The sequence below is a fragment of the Maylandia zebra genome, linkage group LG12, assembly GCF_041146795.1.
Source record: "Maylandia zebra isolate NMK-2024a linkage group LG12, Mzebra_GT3a, whole genome shotgun sequence".
In the NCBI taxonomy this organism is placed as follows: domain Eukaryota; kingdom Metazoa; phylum Chordata; class Actinopteri; order Cichliformes; family Cichlidae; genus Maylandia; species Maylandia zebra.
This window is the reverse complement of record NC_135178.1, coordinates 17966195-17979015: the sequence shown is the minus strand read 5'-3', so window position 1 is coordinate 17979015 and position 12821 is coordinate 17966195. Positions and strand designations below refer to the sequence as shown.

The window sequence follows — 12821 nt, the reverse complement described above, 5'->3', positions numbered from 1 at the left end:
GTTCCTTGCTCTGCTTAGCCCTCTCTCTATCTGTGCTGCGTGTTCTTCTTCACTGGTGTTTACTGGGGTACTGTGTGTGTATTTATATTGTATTGTTGCCTCCTAATGATTCCTTAATCAGTCACCGACCTTTCACTGTGTCAGTTCTTCGAATAAGTCCAGTGAGTAAAGCTGCTAACAGAAAGGGATGGTAGCCAAAGAGTACAAAAACACAGTGTAGCAGTTAAAAACATTTGATTTATTTATAATTTCAGAAAAAGCCGAAGGCAGTTAAAAACAGCAAAAAATAAAATCAAGCTAGCAGTCCATTGTTGTACATTAAGTGCACAGGTGCAGGGGTCTTAAGACAAATGCTTTGGAACCCATCACAGCAACCAGTCTTTTAACTGTTGTGTCTCACTGGGGAATGCCTTCCCCATGCCCATGCCCATGCCACACCAGTTCCCCCAGCATCCGTCAGTTCTTTCCATTTTGATGCTTCCCCTTTCTCTGCTGCTGGCACATCATCTTTTATACAGAGTAAGCAGGTGTTGATAATTGCTTTGTTTAGGAAACTGTAGTAGGAAGTCACAACTTTTCAAAATAAAAATATGCAAAATATATAAAAAGTTGCAACTATTACTGGACATTTCTATAATTAAACATGTCAGATTACTCTTTTAATTTACCCTGCATACACTCAATAAATGTCATTGTCCTGGGTCATTTTGACCCAGCATTCTTAGTTTTCTTGTGTTTTTGTATTTTGTTCATTATTTATTCCATGGTTCCTCGGTTGTTCAGTTTAGTTTATTAGATTTCCCCCCGTGTCTTTACCCCCTGTGTCCCCGTCCTGTATCTGTGAGTTCCTATGCCTAGTTTCTTTTCCTTGTGTTTTATTCCATGGTTTCCCCAGCTCGTTATGTCTGCGCCCTTTTCCCAGGTGGGTAAGCCCCCACAGCCTCACCAGGCTGAATGGCTGCAAATCTGGAAGGAACGATGACCAGTGAAAGCACCACCTCTGGGTCAACGGCAAAGCTAATGTCCAGATACACCTGGGAAACAGTCAGAGATTGAGAAACTTGTAAAGAATTATTATTATCTGTTCTAATTAATACATAGTTCAGACACACATTTCACATGTAGCATATTTATTCACACATGTTTACAAAAAATGCAGTTTTATTTCTGAGGGGATGTGATGTCACCAAGAAATTGTTTAATACCTTTATGTAATATTCAACTGAGATGATTTCACAGTTATGGATAGTGGAGATGGCATCATCAGGAATCTTCAACTGGCAGGAGACAGTTTGCTCGGAGTTTGGACTGACAGTGGCCCCGACCTCTTTGAACAGAATTATCAGTGAGTTCTTAGTGTGGTACTTGCTGCGGTACACTGTATTTTGTTCAAGCTTGAATTTGGGCCTCGTGTTCTTTGAAGAGGAGTTGCAGATTTTGGCAACAACAGATAAAGTTTCACCTGTCAAAATCAAATCAGAACATTGAACTGCATTTTTAAATCTATCAATATTTGCCGTGCAACTTGAACCTTTATTTTACCTGGAGTGCAAACATTCCTCTCAATGGTAGCAGACATTTGGACCCATCCCCGGGAGAGCCCACCTATGTTTTTACTCACTGTACCAGATTGTGGACTCTATGAAAAACCACATCGACAGAGAAGATTTTTATGATTTATTGCCTGTGATTTTTAATGTGATTTCTTTTATACCAAACACTTTTCATTTAGCACACGTTACATTTCTAACACTTATCAGTGCAGTGTTTACCATCCCTTCCCAAAACTGCTGAAATGTCTTGGAAATGAAGTTGATCTCTCGTTTAACTTTAGAAGGCCACCACCAGCTCTTGGATATCTTTGCTTCAAGCATGTACACAATTTTTCCATTTTCCCCCTTGAAGGATGAAGGCATGCTCCTGTAAAACAAAACCAGTGTGGAAAGTGTACATTTGCCAAAAAAAGAAGATAAAATGTTAATGAATATTAAATTCCCACTTACCCCTCTGGGAGTTTGAGCCTGAATTCAAAAGTGTGGACCCCTTTGGGAAGTGAAGTCCCTGCAAGATAAAGCTAAACACTTTTAAAAATGTCAGCTTCTTAAAAGACATACAACTATATTTACAGTTTACTGCTGATCATTAATATTTACATACATATTCTTTGAATGTAGTGTTTTGTTTATATCTGCAACACTATTCGAGTAACTACAAAATACAAGTTAACCCTTACATACAGTTCATATTTCATGCTTTCACAGTATTTAAGAGTCAAAACTGACCAAGGTCAAGAATGACCTCTTAAGTGTTTCCAACAAACTACACTACAGATAAATTTACAATCTATAAATAGCTTGTCTGACATTAATAAATGGATGATTAATCCTTAGTTAATGTTTCAGAGAGCAGGAAGAGTGTATTTTTTTAATGTTTTTTAACACTCATTTTTAGAGGAAAAACATTTGCTGTCACAGAATAGCATGTCATGTGTCATGTAAGACATGAAATTATAACAGTCATAATTAATTAAATATAAGTGAAAATGGGAAGACAGTACTGGAACTTTTGGAATTTATTATAACCATTTACAAACATTGCAACCATTAAAAATTGCCCTCACGTTTTATCATTAATTAAAAAATAATCACAACAAACATGCAGGTACAAAATGTGCTTCTTGGAAACTAGTCCGTGCATTTAAAGCAGTGTTAGGAATAATTGCATATTTGTGGTACTTGCATGTTTCCTCAGCTCCCTAAAATGGCATCCATAATCTTGTGAACCTACAAACTCTCTTTTCATCTGTCTTGAGATCAACAATTAGGACAGGACAATTAAAGTGTGGCCAGAGGGGACAGACGCAGTGCTCCAGGACAGATTTAAAAACACAGACTGGAATATGTTCACCCACACAGACCTGGACCAGTACGCCTCATCTGTACTGGATTACATCTCCGAAACCACAGACAGTGTCACCACCCAGAAACGGATCACCATGTACCCCAACCAGAAGCCTTGGATGAACCGGGATGTTCGTCTCCTCCTGAAGGCCCGCAACACCGCCTTTAGGTCAGGAGATGCACACGCCTACAGCACAGCCAGGGCTAATCTAAAGAAGGGCATCAAAAAAGCCAAACACCATTATAAAAAGAAGGTAGAAGAACACTTCTCCAACTCCAACCCCCGACGCATGTGGCAAGGACTCCAGACCATTACAGACTACAGGACCACCAAACCCTCCCTCGCATCCTCTGATGTCTCCTTCCTCAACGAGCTCAACAACTTTTATGCTCGTTTTGAGCGAGGGAACCCCACAACCACAACCAAAGCAGACATGACGCCAGACCACCAACCTCTGACTCTCTCCCCCACCGATGTAGGAGCGGTGCTGAGCAGGATCAATGTCCACAAGGCTGCAGGTCCCGATGGCATCCCCGGGCGTGTTCTCAGAGCGTGTTCTGGGGAGCTTGCAGGAGTGCTCACAGACATATTCAATCTGTCCTTGGCCCACGCTGTGGTACCGGCCTGCTTCAAATCCACCTCCATCGTCCCGATACCCAAAAACTCCAACCCATCTTGCCTCAATGACTACCGCCCAGTAGCACTCACCCCCATCATCACTAAGTGCTTAGAGCAGCTGGTCCTAGCACACTTCAAATCCTGTCTCCCCCCCACCCTGGACCCCCACCAATTCGCATACAGCCAGAACAGGAGCACAGAGGATGCAGTCTCCATCGCACTGCACTCTGTCCTCTCACACCTGGACAACAACAACACCTACGCCAGAATGCTGTTTATAGACTTCAGTTCAGCGTTCAATACAATCCACCCCTCACAACTCATCAGGAAACTGACAGACCTGGGCATCAGTTCCCTCATCTGCAAATGGTTACTGGACTTCCTGACCAACCGCCCCCAACATGTCCGGCTGGATAACCACTGCTCATCTACCATCACAATGAACACCGGTGTACCACAAGGCTGTGTGATGAGCCCTTTCCTCTACTCCCTCTTCACCCACGACTGCAGACCTGCTGATGGTTCCAACACCATCATTAAGTTTGCAGATGACACCACGGTGATTGGTCTCATCAGTGACAACGATGAGGCCGCCTACAGGGAGGAGGTGGATCGTCTGGCTGAGTGGTGCGACACAAACAACCTGCTGCTTAACACCGAGAAGACCAAGGAGCTCATCGTGGACTACAGGAGGAATGCTGACCCACATCCACCCATCCACATTAAGGGGACGGCTGTGGAGCGTGTGAGCAGCTTCAAGTTCCTGGGAGTCCACATCTCCGAGGATCTCACCTGGACGACCAACTGCTCCAAGCTGGTCAAGAAGGCTCACCAGCGCCTCTTCTTCTTGAGGACTCTGAGGAAGAACCACCTGTCCTCAGACATCCTGGTGAACTTCTATCGTTGCACCATCGAGAGCATCCTGACCAACTGTATAACAGTCTGGTACGGGAACTGCTCTGCCTCGGACCGGAAGGCGTTGCAGAGGGTCGTGAAAACTGCCCAGCGCATCGCCGGAGCACCACTTCCTGCCATAAAAGATATCTACAGGAAGCGGTGTCTGAAAAGGGCTGGGAAAATCATCAAAGACCCCAGTCACCCATCACATGGACTCTTCACCCTCCTGCCCTCTGGGAGGCGCCACAGGAGCCTCCGGACTAAGACCACCAGGTACCGGAACAGCTTCTTCCCCACAGCTGTCAGACTCCTGAACTCTGCCTCCTGACATCTGACCCACGTTAAACTCATGGACTGAACATACACACCCCCACAATGGACAACTGTACCCTCAAACACATAATAATAACATGGAGTGAACCACCACTCACAACCACTAGCACTTTATATAGCCTCTGTAGAAACTATCTACACCCTCACTTATCTTAACTGCACTACTGTATAGCTCTGTGTAAATAATCATTCTGTACATTCAATAATCTTTAATCCTACAACTGTTTACAACTTGCATAGTTCCCATTTCTGTATAGCTGTATATCTCAGATTTCTGTAAAGTTATTTATTTCATATTCTGTATAGTTTTTCATATTTATATCCTGTTCATATCCTGTACATAGCTTGTACTCACTACAGCCTGTACATACTTAGTTATAGAATATTCACAACATACTTCATACCGTGTACATTATAACATACCATAATAGACCCATTTCTGTAATATACTTACATATCTATACTATTGCTAATATATATTGTAATATATCTATATCACTAAAGCACTTCTGGATGGATGCAAACTGCATTTCGTTGCCCTGTACCTGTGCATGTGCAATGACAATAAAGTTGAATTCTATTCTATTCTATTCTAACAAGCTCAGAATCAATTAATTTTATTGTGTTCATTTTTAGATTTTCTTTCAGAGTTGGTACTTGTGCTTGCAAGTGCAAGGCATGAGTACTAACAGATAGGCACATACCTTCATTTATGTAGTGCTTGTCTACTTTTATTGACTGCTAAAAGAGGTTTTGAGTACAAGTCAAATTGTAATCATGCATTCATACTGCACTTTATTCCTTACATTTCATCTTCCTCACATCCATGGCCAATTTAGAATAACCAGCTGTCCTAACACATGTGTCTTTGGGAGCAAGAAAACACAAAACATAACTTTTTTGGTTGTGGGCCAAATTATGGAGTGACTTCTCTTTTTACACCTTTATACTTTTTGCTGTTGTGATTGATGGATTTTATGATATTCAATTGTACTTTTTTACTACACTGTACTATTTTTGTTTAAATTCAAAATGGATCAAATCTCAAAAAGGATGCATGGTTTAATCAGTTTTCATTAGTTTTCATTACTTGATATCTCACTTTATTTATTATAATTAACATTATTTTAATATTTAAACATTTTTGTTGTTCTTATTGTTTCAGTACAAATCTTTATTTCCATATACGCTTAACTTCATGGGCAACTGCTTTTATTATAAAATTCTACAAAAAACAACAACCTCGCCAGATTTTAAAGGTGAGAGTAAAACCTCTTACCTTTAAGTGTTACACCAATTAAGTAATCCTTCACTTTGAAATATCTCTTTTTTGAAGTGACAGTCATTAGATAATCTCCTATGTCTTCTGTCCATTTTGTCTTTGCGTCTCCTTTGGCTTTTACGGTGAGGGTATTAATGCTGACATTTGTTGTCAGTTTGAAATTAACTGTGCCCACTATAGTATCTCCTTCAGAATAACTACCGTCTTCATTAGTCGTTTCACAAGTCAAATAAAAGTCCTTTATCGAAGGCATTTCAGAGATGAGTGAAAAGCGATGTGTTTCTCATCACAGATAAACTGATTTATGGGGCATGACAGGAGGCTCCACCTAAAAATTAACATCATGACATCTGATTTGACCACATTTATTACGACATGAATTTAAGCTGCAACCTCATTTTGACCAAAATGTGTCACCTATTAGTTGCAGAAAAATCGGGACTGCTATGTGTTTGGGTGGAGAAGAAAAAAATCTGGGTTAGACAAAGATCAGAGGTTTAGAGCACCTGTCACTGGTAACCCACAGGTGGCTTGTTTCAGTCCCTGTTTAGATAAAGATGTCTATCTCCAATACACTGGTTTTGTACAGTATATAATAACTGACAAATGAATAATCATAACATAACTCAATAGCTTCATAATTTCCCTGTCTTCTAGGTTACATGTAAATCTAATGTCTCCAAAGAAAGACAAGAATCCATCAAAGTGCTTATTATATAACAGTTTATTTGCATGTTTTTGGCTGCTTAATACAATGTGCAAAAGGTTATAAATGAAATTTCTGTCAGGGCTCTGTGTGCGGGCAGGCAGAGATGAGGATCCAAATGCAGGACTCGGAAAACGGAATGCAACTCAAAAACCTCAGCTTTATTGCTGGCAAGAAAACAAAACATGAAGTGAGGACTGAACACTGAGACCAAAAAACACACAGGCATAATCTGATGGTACGACATGACACTGGGTTGAGGACAACACAGGGCTAATATACACAGGGTGGTAATCAGGGAATGGGTAACAGAAGGGAGACACAGCTGGGGGAGATCAGGGCTAACGAGATGGGGGAGCTAAGCTGCACACACTAACATAAGACAAAGACTTTCACAATAAGACAGGAAACAAGAAACCACTAAACAAAGATGCAGACACGACACAGAGACAGACTAGACACTGAACAGAAACTGCAATACACATGAGAACCCAAAACCTAAGAACTGATACCTCACCAAGAATAACTGAAACAGATCTATAATGATAATAATAAACAAAGCACCAGAACATCAGAAAATAATCCATAATGCAAAAATAGACCAAAATATAAGAAACTCAAAATGCTGGGTCAACACTGACCCAGAACCGTGACAATTTCAGCACCATAACGTACACCTAAAACAAAAATTCACTGCAGGGGCTGACCATCCTGATTGGGAATCAGAATCTGCGCAGACTAAGCAGGTTATACATTTGTGTGTGTGCGTGTGGGTGGGGTGGGGGTGGGGGGTGAGGTGTTTTGTTTTTTAAATTTAATTACATTTTTTCCCACTGCATAACCATGTAAATGTGTGGTTTGGTTGCTGCTCTAAACTCAATTGAACAGCTTAGATCAGGGGTGGGCAACTCCAGGCCTCGAGGGCCGGTGTCCTGCAGGTTTTAGATATCTCCTTGGTCCAACACAGCTGATTTAAATGGCTAAATTACCTCTTCGAGTCTTGAAGTTCTCCAGAAGCCTGATAATGAACTAATCATGTGATTCAGGTGCTTACACAGGGTGAAATCTAAAACCTGCAGGACATTGGCCCTTGTGGCCTGGAGTTGCTCACCCCTGGCTTAGATGAACACCTTTCTAAGAAACAGCTGTATGTGTAATGATAAAGAAGAGGAGAGGCCTAAACACGCCTAAATTCCTAAACATCAACACTAACTTCATAAGAAACTACACAGCCCAAATGTATGAAGTCATGCTGTAGCCCAGGTGACTGCCAATGACTGCTTGGATCAACAAAAAAGAAACAAAGACTGGATCAGAGAATGAAGCTTAAGCCAAAGGACTGAAACACTTACGGAGCCCCGCAAGGGACATGGGAGAAAAAAAAAATTAAGACGGACTTTTGCGAGATCTCGCAAAACAAACTCGGGATCTCGCAAAACTTTTAGCCGCATCCCAAACTCGGGATCTCGCAAAAGTTTTGCGAGATCCCGAGTTAGTTTTGCGACATCTCGCAAAAGTTCAGCGTAAATTTTTTTCTCCTATGTCCCTTGCGGGGCTCCGGAAACACTGAAGCAAAAGAATATCTGTAAGAAAACAATTTCCGTATTTTTCTCATTTTTGTTCTGTCTGTTTGTTTGTTGCTGAAACGCTGTTAGTAGACATGTAGGAAAGAGTGGGCACCCTCATGATTCTATACTGGCTCAGCACCTAGCAAGCAAAGAAATTGAAAACTGGCTTCTGTTTTCTGATTGTGAATGTCATTACCATCATTACTTTGTTTGACAGCTGCTTTTCCTTGCTCTGCTTAGCCCTCTCTCTTTCTGTGCCTGTGTTCTTACTCACTGGTGTTTACTGGGGTACTGTGTGTGTATTTTCATTGTATTGCTGCTTCCTAATGATTCTTTAATCAGTCACCAACCTTTCACTGTGTCAATTCTCCTTATAAGTCCAATTCTGGAGAAAAGTTTGGTTGCTTTCAAGAACCTAAATAACAGTCTCCTTTCCCCTAATGAGTCATCACACATGAGCAAATAAACTAGCCCTAATATTTGCATACATTTACTTGGCTATCCTTTTGCTTTACAGTATTGCCTGCAAAATCAAATCAAAATAGATTATACTGCTTGTCTTTCTTAACACTGAGTACAATAGCCCATTAGCCCACACAAGATGCATCCTCAACCAATTCAAAGTCTCCTGATTACAGCGTGCTTCACTCCATTAGTACCCATGCCTCTTATTTCTCCCACCTACCTTTGTACCATACATAAAGAAAGAAGAGTGAAAAGCAGAAGAAAGAGGGAGGTCCTTTTCCATCAGGGAGAGAGTTCCTGGTCATTTTAGAAAAAGCCCAAGGCGTTTAAAAAGCAGAAAAACTGCAGATAGGAAGCAAGAACTTTTCAAAATAAAAGTTTGCCAAAAATACGAAAAAGAATTAATGTATAAAACCAAACTAAGTAAACGGTAGGAATAAAACAGGTCCTGTCAGGCCAGCTCCACCTAAAGAGGGCAGAAGATGATGGAACTTTCTATAATCAAACATGTAAAAATAATTTTTACTTTAGCCCTGAAACACTCAATAAAAGGAAAAAATAATAATTTTTTTTTAAATGTAGCTTTGAGTCACTTTGTGTAACAATTGCTGAAAGGCTACTAAGTGACCTCAAACCAGACGGGAGCATGACCAACAACAAATAACTGGTGACCAGCTTTCTTGTCTCCTTCACTAACCTGTTCAACTGTGACTTTTGAGGTTTCACTTGCTGTTTATATTTAGCTTAATTGTTTACCAGATCCAGTTCAGCTTCTATAGTAATTAATTTTAATGATGGTAAATGGAGGCTTATAATGGAGGGCCCCTGCTTAAATTGAGGCAGAGCATCAGGTCCTGCATATTACTCTGAAGGTGATATGAAAACTGGAGCTCAGAACCCTTGTGGAGCAGCTTGTGGCCACTGGTCACCACTTGTGTGCTTGTATGTCAAGTGCGATCTGAAGTGGGGAACTGTCAAATCCTGGGTACAGGATAAAATCCAATAGGCAAGGACAAGGGAAGTGATATCACTGTATCTATAACTTTGAGCCCCAGCTGTCCAAGGTGGGGAAGACCCCGCAGCCTCACCAGGCTTAATGGCAGCAAATCTGGAAGCAACAATAGGTGGAAATACCACCTCTGGGCAAAGCTAATTTCCAAAGACACCTGAGAAACATGTAAAGATTTATTATTTTCTCTTGTACTGTAAAGATATTAAGATTTTGAGTCAAGACAAACACTTCAATGGGTCAAATAAGCTTAGTAATATATTTTTTAAATCAAAGTTCCATGTATGAAGCTATTGAGAATCTATAATTGACATAATTGATTGATAATTTAATTCATGTTGTGCATTTTTGTAGTTATTTTTGCATACCATTTTTTTTTAATTAATAAGCTAAAACATTTCCTGTGTCTATCATTTATCTGCAAATGTTTGTACACTCCGTACAAGAGCGTAGTACAGAGCGTAGTACTCCACACTGTATATAAATGCCACTTGTTTTGCACATATTCAACTCTGTATATTTTATATATTTTATTATTATTATTATTATTTTATTTTTTATTTTTATTTATTTATTTATTTTTTTACTATTTAATTTGTAAAAATGTGTATACACACACACACACACACACACACACACACACACACACGTAGGAAAATATTTAGTATACACATCCAGAAATGCATACACTATTATATATTGTACATATATTTATTAGTTTCAGGTTGGCCATTCTTGTATTTTGCTCGTTTGTGTTGTTGTGTTTGCACATCTCTGTTGCTTGTGGGGCTCGCACACAAGAATTTCACTCGCATGTGCTGTGCCAGTGTGCCTGCACATGTGATGTGACAATAAAAAAATAAAAAAAAGTGATTTGATAGTAAGCTCTAATACTGACCGGTAAGTAACCACCACACTCACACTGCAATGGGGTATACAAGATTTCTTGTTTCCCCTCCAAGTCAGACTACTGGCTGAAGACAACTCCAGCCTGGAATCCAAGGCCCAAATCCTACACAGTCAGGATCGTTAGCCTGGTTACAAACAAGAGAAGGTGGTCACTTGGAAGAACGAGCAGCCAAAAACTTATCAATCCTGCATTTCCACCCACATTATCAGGCCTGGCTTTGTTAGAGGGTGGGTCTCTACACCAGCTCCTGGGCTTTTTCTCTCGAGCTCAAACCTCTCCAGATCTTGACCAATTTCCTTTCCTTGGGCACAGAGGGTCTCCAATCCAGTCTTTTTTTTTTTTATCCCAGCAGATCCATAATCCTAATTCAAACAAGATTATTTTCAAACTGCTTACAAACTACAGACTAGGAGGTGCTATGCAGCCCACATGGGGAGGATATCGACACACTAACCACCTGCATAACAGACTATATCAACTTCTGCATAGATAACACTGTACCAACCAGGAGTGCGGTGTTACTCCAACAACAAGCCATGGCTGACTCCAGATTTTAGGACCCTGCTGGAGCAGAAAAAGAGGGCTTTCAGATCTGGAAACAGAAAGGAAATGAGGAGAGTCCAGAAGGAGCTAAGGAGAGAGATAAGGAGAGGAAAGGACACGTACAGACTGAAGACCATCACTGGATGGAGCACTTTGAGCGGAGGGGGTCCAGAGTCTGGAGACCAGGTTTGGGCTAACAGATTGAACCAGTTTTTTTAACAGGTTTGATTTAGTAGCCCTTCCCTTCCCCATCCAGCAGAGCTCTTAAGGGTCTAAGAGCTCCACCTGTGACATTTTATGACACTGTCGTTGCTATTTTGTATGCTGTGGTTTGCTGGAGTGGGGGGAATGGCAGAGAGGGACGGGGAAACTCAACAAACTGGTCAGGAGGGCCGGCTCTGTCCGGGACTGTCCACTGAAGTCCATCGAGCAGGTTGGGGAGGAGAGGATGTTGTCTAAGCTACACTGTAAGAAATGTACATAAAAATTACAGTTAATAACTGTAAAATGGCAACGGTAAATTACCATTAAATCAAAAAGAGTAATTGATTGTAATATGGACATTACATTTCTGTAAATTGAAAAACGGTGATTTGCTTTTATTTTTACACTGTTAATATGTTGAAAATATATGAATGTACTGTAATATGGCACATTGTCTTTGAAAACAACAGGAAAAATCTGTAACATTATTTACAATTAATCACCCTACAATTTACATAATAACTCTGTATGAATGACAATCTTTCCTGCTTTTTTCATTTGAATTTACGATTTACAACTGTATATTAATTACCTAAAACATAGCGTACTTTTAATTTTAACAAAATGTCAAAACATTTTTAGAATTATTGTGAAAATTACAGTCAAATGTTTTTAATATTAACAAGCTCAGGCTGTTTGATAAAACAGTATATGTTAACAGTACATACAAACAATTACTAATAAAAAAATATGTATATTTCTTTAAGTTCTAGAGTCTCACCAAGTATAACACAGCTATTTACAATGAAAAAAACATATTTTGTGGTATAGGGAGGTTTAAATCATGGATTTACCACTGTTCAGTCCATGTTCAATCTGTTTGCGTGTGATACCACCTGCTGAAATTAAAATTAATTGATTAAAATGAAATACAAAAAAATAATGAAATAATGTTCATAAACTGGCATAGTTTGCAAGGTCAAGAGCAGTCACAGGAAACTGATTTCCTGATTGTTCATGCACGTTTGGGAGAAAATGCATCACGTGTCTAAACCGTCACCTATACATATATATGTATATATGTGTAACAGGTGAGGAATCAGCTGAGTCTTCATCAGATGTACTGTGTGACATTAGTGATGGTAAGATATTCAAAAGTAGTACTTTTTTTTTTTTTTAACCAAAATCCATTATGTTTCAAACTACTGCTATACCAAGATGCCTTTGAAGTTGTTAATCCTTTAGGTTATGGAAATAAAAAGATAAAACTGTAGTTAAAGGAACCGTGTTTTGCATGCTGTAGATAATTTGGGTTCATTTTGCACTGGTGGCTTCTGCTTTAGTCGTACACAACATTTCTGTAGATATTGTTTAATGACGCAATC

The 12821-nt window shown here is 39.9% G+C and overlaps 1 protein-coding gene across 1 annotated transcript; it reads right to left on the bottom strand.

Annotated features, from left to right (window-relative positions):
- Positions 1-275: 275 nt before the first annotated feature.
- LOC101466946 (arrestin domain-containing protein 3-like) lies at positions 276-6283 on the bottom strand. The gene is made up of 6 exons (XM_004544399.3): positions 6029-6283; positions 2004-2061; positions 1773-1920; positions 1543-1639; positions 1206-1462; positions 276-1034 (listed from the first exon to the last, which is right to left on the bottom strand). The coding sequence occupies exons 1-6, from the start codon at positions 6093-6095 to the stop codon at positions 900-902; spliced, it is 762 nt and encodes a 253-aa protein (XP_004544456.3). The 5' UTR covers positions 6096-6283; the 3' UTR covers positions 276-899.
- Between the last annotated feature and the right edge of the window lie 6538 nt (positions 6284-12821).

Excerpts from the sequence above, each read along its gene's own strand:
- LOC101466946 (XM_004544399.3), bottom strand. The coding sequence starts at position 6,095 with ATGACTGTCACTTCAAAAAAGAGATATTTCAAAGTGAAGGATTACTTA. Across the intron at positions 1,921-2,003 it reads AGGCTCAAACTCCCAGAGGG|GAGCATGCCTTCATCCTTCA; the intron begins GTAAGTGGGAAT and ends TTTGTTTTACAG. Across the intron at positions 1,463-1,542 it reads GAGGAATGTTTGCACTCCAG|GTGAAACTTTATCTGTTGTT; the intron begins GTAAAATAAAGG and ends TGATTTTGACAG.